Raw genomic sequence first — 9142 nt, forward strand, 5'->3', positions numbered from 1 at the left:
TTTATTTGGCCAAAGCCATAGGCATTCCTTCAACTTGACACCGATCCAGCGGCATGATGAGGCTGGGGACCTGAACTCCTGGGTTTGAAGGAGGGGGGCCCGAGAGCTAGATTTTGGATCGTGAGGGAGGAGGAGGCTTGGCAATCAGAAAGCTGGACCAATCAGAGTTCTCCTAAGATGCCAGGAGAAAGGAGGGCTTTGTTTCTGCTTGGTTTGCACAATTGGGTCTGTCTGTAGCTGCTATGTTGCCTCCATGTCTACACAGGCTAGAATGAGATGCACAAGAGAAGGCAAGAGACAAGCCATGGGAAACAGCTCACACATGTGTGAGAGAGAAACAGAGACAAAGAGGCAGTCAGAGTGATGGAGAGAGAAAGTGTCCCAGAGAGACAGAAAGAGAGCTGAGTGGCTTTAAGTCACCATTTCAAGAACTTGAAACTCTGGTACCCATGTCTCTTCCTCTGACATAACTATTCCTCTGGGTCTGAGGGCGGAGGGGGCTTGGCGACTGGACTCTTGAGTTTCACAGGAGGGGTCTGGGGGCCTTGCTTCCTACTTTTTGTGAGAGAAGTGCCCCCAGCCTCCTCTGTGCAGGGAAGTGGTGGCTGCAGAGTGTCCGCCCTATGAGGAAGGGTGGGGAGTGGGGACCAGGGAGACTCAAGATGGAGATGAGATGAGCAGAGGAAGGATCTGGAGTATGTTGGCCAGAAGGGAATTCTTGGCAGAAACTGGAAAGACAGGTATGAGTGGGAAGTCCTGGCCTGGAGAAGATCCCTCTGTCAGCAGAGTCTGAGGTATGACTGCCCAGGGAGCCCGAGAGCAGCAGTCCGGTCAGTGGGGTCAGGCTCTTAGTCACAGGGCCTCCTCCCTTCTCCCTCCTCCCTTCCGGAGGCTGCTCCCCGCCTCCTTTGAGAATAGGAGCCCACCTACCCAGGTTTCCTCCCATCTTCCCCTCCCACTAGGCATGCTGGGTACTCACTTTGGCTGGCCCTTGTGGGACCCCGGTGTCCCCACTACTTGCCAGCCTTACCTTTCCTGAAAACCTCCTCCCTCTGCCCTAGTTTGTCACTTGTGAGATGCTCAGGACAACTTCACATCCCTTCACTCCCTGATGAAGTAAGCATTTCTCTCCTCCCTCCCTTCATCCCTCTCTACCTTCAGTGTTTTTTTTCTCTCTCTCCCCTTCTCTCTCTCCCTCCCCCACCCCTATTTTATGGATGGGGACAACTGAGATCTGGAAAATGGAGAGGAACACACACTGAACAGGGGGAAAGGCATTGTGAGGGCTCAAAATCAGATGCATTTTTCTTTCCCATCTCCCTCTGTGAGGATCTCCTCTCTCCAACCTTAGCTCCTCAGAGATTCCCACCTGTATTTTCCACGTTATAAAAGTGCACAGTCACAGAAAGGGAAATGGAAGGAGAGAGGCACCCCATGAATACCACCACATGCAGTTTGGTACATGCTCTTTCAGATTTTATTCTGTGAATATTTCATTTACAGGACGAGGATCACATGCATATACATTTTTGGATCTTTTTTTTCATTTAACATCAGATAGTATAAACATTCATGCATGACATTAACGACTCTTCATAATTATTATTCTGAACAGCTCTATCAATGTCCAATATCGGATTATGATTTACATAAACAATCCATGATATTGGGGACATGCTCAGTGTTTCTACTGTTTTGCTATGACAAATAATGTGATGAATTCAAACCTTGCTCCATGTTTTGGATTTACTAGAATTACTTGGTCAAAAATGGTGAGTTGGTTCTTATTTACCTTGTCCAACTGTGTTCCATAAAAATTGTACCAATTTACATTCCACTGGTGGAGGCTGCTGATCTCACTGCATCTTTACAAGAATTGAGATTTTTGTGTTTCTTGCTTGGGTATTGGTTTTCTTTCTCTCTCTCTGATATAATTGGTTTACACTCATGTCATATTGTTGAGGTTTCAATGAGACTTTGAGGAAAGGTAAAGCCCAATATGACTATAAGTCATCAACGTCCTTATTTTTGTCAATTTCCTATTCAGGGTGTACTGATGAAGAGATGGAAGTTTGGACAGATTAGCAATGTTTTCTCATGGTCTCCTTTATCCAATCAACGTAATTGCAGACCCGGGTATAGACAACTGGTTCACTGTGTTGGCCACAAGGGAACGTTTCCCAGGACACCAGGCCTTGCAGGGTGTCATTGCACATCAGTGGTCCCCCTGAGTCACCCTGGAGGGGAGAGAGCAGATTAGCTTTGGCTTCACACCCACCAGTACTGAGGTCTCATACAACCCCCACAGTTATCAAGTCTTTGTCCTGACAGACCACAGTCTTCCACCCTGGCCAATGGGAAAAAACACATTGCTTCTGTAGACCAATGGGGGAGCAGGAATTAATACTATCATGGAGAGGACAAACCAGGTTCTCTGAGAACATTGGCTAGAGCTCTGGCCAATGGGACAAATCACAGGGAAGAAGTGGGGCTTCCAGAAGGCAGAGTCCCATCTATTTTTCATCATGAAGGACTCAGGGCCAGCCAATCAGAGGAGCATTATCCCCAGGGAATGGATTCATACCCCTTAGCCAGGGAAGGGCGACAGGGCAATCCTGGAAATGAGGGGGAGGACCAATGACCTATTTCACATGGCCCAGTGCAAAAAAACCCGCAGGCCCCCTTGTTGAAAAATTATGAATTTTAAGACAGCAATAAGAGTGTGTTAAACCAAGTGTGGGACTGTCCTAAATGTGGGGCTGCGTGTCCCTGCACAGCTTGTACATTCATGAAGCAGGTCCTCACTAGGGGACAAGGAAACCTCCCATTCTCTAGGACACAATGTCCTGTCCCATTACTTTTCTCCCTAACACACACCGTCCAGCGGTGCCTAAAAGTGGGGGTACAGATGTGAGCAAAGAGAGTGGGGGTACAGAGAAGAACAGGACCAAAGAGAAGGAGAAGAGAGAGGTAGAGAGAAGGATCGAGAAAGCAAGGGGGATGGAGGAGGGGGCAGAGAAGCAGAAATGTAGGGAGTGGGGAAAGAGGCAGAGATGGAGGCAAATAAAAAGGGAGAGAGAGAGAGAGAGAATGAGAGAGAGAGAGAATAATCCCATTACACACCACACACACACACACACACACACACACACACACACACACACACACAGAGACAGATAGAGATCCCAACACAAAGATAGAACACAGTAGTGAACAATGAACTGAAATTAAGTGTAAAGAGACATGTGGGAAAATGATACTCAGAGGCAGAGAGTGGGTGACAGAGATGAGGACGGGGAACAAGGAGGAAGGGGACTCCTTCTTTCCCCTGGATCGGGACCCAACTGAGGTGAGTGAGATATTAGCATTGGGCATGAAATCTCAGAGATTGCAGTAAATATTATTTTAATGTACTACCTTAAAATAAATTGAATATGACAGTATCTATGAGAAACACAGTATACTAATTTTAGATAAAGATGGGGTTAGTACAGGGATGGGCTGAACCATATGGGAGCCTGAAACTAATGGAAAATCCAGGGAAACAGATCGCTCTTTGTTGAAATCCTGATATTTTGTTCATTGTGGATAGTTTGTATAGATTTTTAAAAAATGCTGTGTTAGAATTTGATTAATCTCGGTCACTGCAGTTTTGGTCCCCCTTCTCATTTTCCTTAGAGTTTGGGCTTGTGACCAGGGCCTGACTCCCCTTCCCCCAGCCCCGGCCCCATCTTCCCCACTCCAGCCCCTCCCTTCAGCTCTGTGCCCATCCCCAGGGTCACACCAGGCCCCATGGGCTCCCACTCTGACCTAGGCAGAGGACCGGGCAGAGACAGTCAGGAAAGTGGGCCTGGGGGTTGCGAGAGAAGGCTCGGCACCAGGGTCAGACCCTCAGATTCTGGATGGAGGGAAGACAGGGCTCTGTGCTGAGGGGAGCAGGACCCAGGGCCGGGGGGGCGGTGTCTCACATTGCAGGCGTTGGTCTTGCTGTTGGAGAGGCTGCTGGCACAGATCATGGAAGGTTTCACACCGTTGTAAAACTTCTTGCACTCCTCGAAGGAGATGAGGGTGACATCCGTGCACATGAGCTCCGATGGAAGGGTCACTGGGGGAGAGGGGACAGGAGAGGTCAGCAAGAGGCCTGGGCCTGTGGAACCATGCATGCTGATGGGAAAAGAATGGGGTCCTGGACATTGAAGGAGGAGGGGCTGGGGGACTCGACACTATGGTCATGAAAACGGGCCTAACTCCTGTCCTCCTGGGTCTGAGGGAGGATGGTCCTGTGGGCCAGGGCTCCTGGTCTGAGAGCAGATTGGCCCAGGGGCCTGGTTTCTGGGTGGAAGTGGGGGGATGGGTTTTGGGGCTCCTTAGTCAAGAGGCAACCTGACCTTTATGGCTGTTGGTGGTGCCCCAGCCAGAAATGGTACTTGTGGTCCCAGGGGTTCGCAGCTGGAGGGCAGGTTGACTTCCCTCACACTTGATGACAGTCTGGCTGGGCTGCTTAGCTTCACAAGCATGATGTCATTAACATGGGTCTGTGTGGAATAGTTGGGGTGGATGAATGACTCTGTGACGCTGAGGCTCTGGACGTTGCCATTGTTCAGCAGATCACTGCCAGCCTGCAAGAAGTACTCACTGGGAGAAGAGAGTGACATTCAGAGAGACGCTCTGACTCAGGGAAAAGGGCAGGGATGCAGAGAGAAGGGTTAGAGGCCCAGAGAGAGGGGGACAGGACCCAGAGAGGGGGGACAGAGGCCTAAAGAAAGAGGGGAACAGAGACCCAGGAGAGCTGGAGTCCCTGCAGCACCCATTGCCACATACTTCATCTTGCAGTGGGCGGCGGTGAGCACCCACATCTCGTTGACCAGCACGCCTCCACAGTGGAGCTGACTGCCGCTGAGCAGGGCCACCTGCCAGGGACGGGAGCCCTTTGGACATGGACCTCCATTAATAATCCTTTCCCCGGTATCCTGGGCTGGATGGAGACATGGAGAAAAACGTGGGTAGCAAGCATCTGGACAAAGCTAAGGCATCAGCAGAGGGATTTGCAGAGACAGAGGGACAGACAGACAGGCAGGGAGAAGGGCAGGGTGGAAGTGGACAACGGTGTAGAAAAAGCTGCAGGTGGACATGGAGAGAGACAGAGGGAGCCCGCTCAGAAACCCAGGGGACGTCTGGTCTGGAGGCACCCCAGAAGCCAATGGGAGGGACACCGAGTGCAGGAAAAGGCCTGGAGGACACACAGACCCCAGGAGTCAGAAGGAAGCAGCAAGGGGGGAGGCACAGGCAGAAGAGTCTTATCTTCATGGGAGGAAGCTGCCGCATGGGGAGGGGTCCTGACTCAGGGACTCCTTGGAGAGAAGGGGGGGGGGGGGGGGGGGGGGGGGGCACCGTGAGGCCCAGGGGCAAGGTCAGGCCCGCCATTGGGTGCTCACCTTTTTTTGCAGATCCCAGGGATAAGGACAACAGTAGGATCAGCAGGAGTGTGAGAAGGGAACCTGCCATGTGACTTCTCTCAGCCTCTGGGGCTGCCAGGTGGTGGAGGAAGGGCTCTCCTGCTGGGGCTGGAAAGACAAAAAGTTCAGGAAGCAGAAGTCATGGTCCCCAGCCCTCTCCTCCCTTGGACTTAGGAGTTCAGGCCTCCATATTTCCTTCCTTTGGGGACCCAGGAATCTGGCCTCCCATTCCCTGCAGAGTCATAAATAAGTATCCCCAGTTTTTTTTTCTCCCGACAAGACCCAAATTCCAGACATCCAGTCCCTCATCTAGCAGAACCAGGACCCCAGACACTCCTGCCCCTCCTCTCAGGAGCTGGAGTCAGCTGTCCAGCTAGCGTCACCTTCCGCTCCCAAATGAGGCCCCTTCTCACCTGTGGAGGGTCCGATCTGATCTGCGCTCTTATCCAGCCTGTGCAGGCCCTCTGATACGACCCCTACCCCCACCGCCATCAGTCTGAGATGCAGGTGGAGCCCGCTCTCCAATGCCCCCTTCCTAAGTTTGAGGTTATCTCGAACCCTTGAGGCAGCTAAAGCAATAGGCCAGCTCTCTACCTCCACCCTTCCTCCTGAGGCCAGATTGGGGCTGTAACCAGCCGGTTAGCCTCCAGCTCATTCTGGCTCCACCATCCCTGGTGGCAGCTACCCAGGGAGGGACCAGATGCTGGCTCTGAGGGCAGGAGCAGGGGCCAAGAAACAGCGTGGCTGAGTAAATAGCTTTGGCCTGGGTCCTCCTCTGTGGCCCTTTTTCTTGCTCTCACCCCCTCTCAGGGGTGGCCTAGACCATACACCCCAACTCTGACCAGCCTGTGGGAACTTGTCCAGGCTGAATCCCAGTCGTGTCTTGGAGCCTGAACCCAACCCCACCCCTAATATAAGAGTATGAATGAAAAAGAGAAGGCCTTCCTAACACTTACTGTTATCACTTAGCCTGTTCTCATGTTATACGTACATTTCTATATATATTATGTGTTTATAACAAATTATCTGTCCTAAAAATTATCTGATACAACCTTTTATTTACTCTATAGATATCTTGAACAATTTTTCCTCTTAGTGCATTTAGATAATTTCTTCTTCTTTTATAGCGGTTACAAAATATTCCATACTATAGTTTTATTCTGATTTATGTCATCAGATTGTTTACATAGCAATCATGTTTCAAATTGAAGTACAATTGGGTAGTTTTCATTATAGTAACGGTGGGATGAATTTCTTTGTATATTCATCTTTGCTTTTCTGGCTACTGGAGACACATTATCAGTGAAACATTAAACATTCCTTTCCAGAGGCTCTTATTCTAGTGGGTTGAATTGAAGAATAAGTACATAATGTTGCATTTGGGTTCCTTTGTTTTCATTTTTTGGGAACTTTTTGTATGGTTTTGGTTTATGGTTACCATCTAGGCACTCAAGTTTAACTGCACTCTAAAAGCGCTGTATTTTTACTTTGCCCTCCACTCTTTTATTGTTTTGATGTCATGTCTTATATCTTTTTGTTTTGTGTAACTCCTCATTACTTACTGTAGTTATAGTTAATTTTGCTACTATTGTCTTTGATCTTCCTATTAACTTTTTAAGTTGGTTGATTCACTGTGATTATTGTATATTTGCCTTTACAGTGAGGTTTTTTTTCCTTTCCTATATTTTCTTATTTCAGGCTATGGCCTTTTCTTTTCTACATAAAGAAGGCCTGTTAACATTTCCTGTCAGGCCAGTGTAAGGTGGTGAACTCCTTTAGTTTTTGAGTGTCTGGGAAACTATTTCTCCTTCAGTTCTAAATGATAACCTTGCTGGATAAAGTATTCTAGGTTGTAAATTGCTTTCTTTGAGCACTTTAAATAAATATCTCCTACCACGCCCTTCTGGCTTGTAAAATTCTCCTGAGAAATCAGCTGATAGCCTTATAAGGTTTCTCTTGTATGTGACCTCTTTTTTCATTTTTGCTGCGTTTAAGATGACTCTTTATCCTTAACTTTTGCCATTTTAATTAGAATATGTCTTGGTGTGGGTCTCTTTGGGTTCATCCAGTTACAACACAGCAATTCTATTTCTGGGTATTTACCCAAAGAAAAGGAAAACACGAATTTGAAAAGACACCTATGTTCATTGCAGCATTGTTTAGAACGGGGAAAATATGGAAGCAACCTAGGTGTCCATTGATAGATAAATAGACAAAGAAGATGTGGTACATATATACAATGAAATGTCATGCAGCAATAAAAAAGAATAAAATCATGATATTTACAACAACATGGATGGACCTAGAGGGTATTATGCTAAGTGAAATAAGTCAGGCAGAGAAAAACCAATGCTGTATGATTTCATTTATATGTGGAATCTAAAACAAACAAACAAATAAAACAAAAACGGACACAGAAACAGAGACTAAAAGGAGGGCTACCAAAGAGAGGGGGGCAGGGGTGAAAAGGGGGAGGGGACTATAGTCAATAATATTGTGATAACTTTGCACGGTGGTTACTAGAACTGGTGAGGTGATCACATTGTAAGGTATAAGAATTTTGAATCACTATGCTGTACACCTGAAACTAATATAACCAATATAAGATTTTATACCAATTATACATAAATTAAAAATATTTTTACAAAAGAAAAATAAGTACATAAAATACATAGTTTGTTAGGTGGCAGTAAGTGCTATGGGTAAAAATAAGACCAAGGAAGAGGGATATGGAATTACTGATACCCTCCACCCTCAAGGATCCCTGGGTTATAATATTAGGAAAGATGGTTGGAAAGACTTCATGTGAAGTCTTTGTACAAGATTGTGAAGCAAGTGGTGGATGGATTCATGTACCAACTTGGGGGCAGTGAATTCCAGGTAGAGTCAACAGGCAGGTGAGCTAACCTAGAATGTTCTAGCAGGGAAATCTTTTTGGCTGGAGCTGAATAAGCAAAGGGGAGATAGGTGGGCAGTGAGGTCAGAGACAAAATAGGACTCACATGACACAGAGACCTGAGGACTAGTGTTGGACTTTGGCTTTTACTCTGAGTAAGATGGAAACCGTTGTCTGATTATTCCTTGACGCCAAATTCATAAATGTGGGATTGAGCTGGACTTCTAAAGCAGGCTCCAAAATGTGATTCATTCCTCAGCTATGAGCCCAAATATTATCTCAATACTGACCCCTAACCCAATTCTACCTTTTCCCATAATTTGACCCATCATAGAAATTATCATTACCTACTCAAGCATTCACTGCTTGTGCCTTTCTATGAGAACCACAATTTTGTTTGGATAATCTTATATCCTCATCATGGCAAAAAATAGGCTTTACTGCATCAAGCATGAGAATCATATAGTGCTTGCCAGTGATAGGTTTAGAAATGGACATGTGATGCAGTTCTGAACAATGAGAAGTGAGGGGAAAACCAGTGGGTCACTTGTTGGAGGTGCTTTCTTTTTTTCAAAGCAAGGCACTAGAAAATTCTCTTTTGGTCTGTTAGGTGGTATCCCTTCTGGGTGGAAATTCTGGACGTGTGGCAGCCCTGGGACCATGGAGGGAGGTGGCTGGTGGACCAAGCTGAAACACTGCAGGTGGCCAAACAGAGAGATGGAGATAACTTGGGTCTTTGATGAGGTCACTGAACTGGTGAACTAACCCTCCATGGAGCCTTTTCATCTCA

The 9142-nt window shown here is 47.2% G+C and overlaps 1 protein-coding gene across 1 annotated transcript; it reads right to left on the reverse strand.

The window, feature by feature from the left end:
* Positions 1-2081: 2081 nt before the first annotated feature.
* KLK7 (kallikrein related peptidase 7) lies at positions 2082-5525 on the reverse strand. Its single transcript, XM_019658170.1, is given in 6 exon segments — positions 2082-2237; positions 3969-4105; positions 4389-4442; positions 4445-4635; positions 4822-4975; positions 5436-5525. Coding segments are annotated over 6 exon segments (762 nt in total). The 5' UTR covers positions 5506-5525.
* Positions 5526-9142: the final 3617 nt, after the last annotated feature.

The sequence above is a fragment of the Hipposideros armiger genome, unplaced genomic scaffold, assembly GCF_001890085.2.
Source record: "Hipposideros armiger isolate ML-2016 unplaced genomic scaffold, ASM189008v1 scaffold_283, whole genome shotgun sequence".
NCBI classification, from domain to species: domain Eukaryota; kingdom Metazoa; phylum Chordata; class Mammalia; order Chiroptera; family Hipposideridae; genus Hipposideros; species Hipposideros armiger.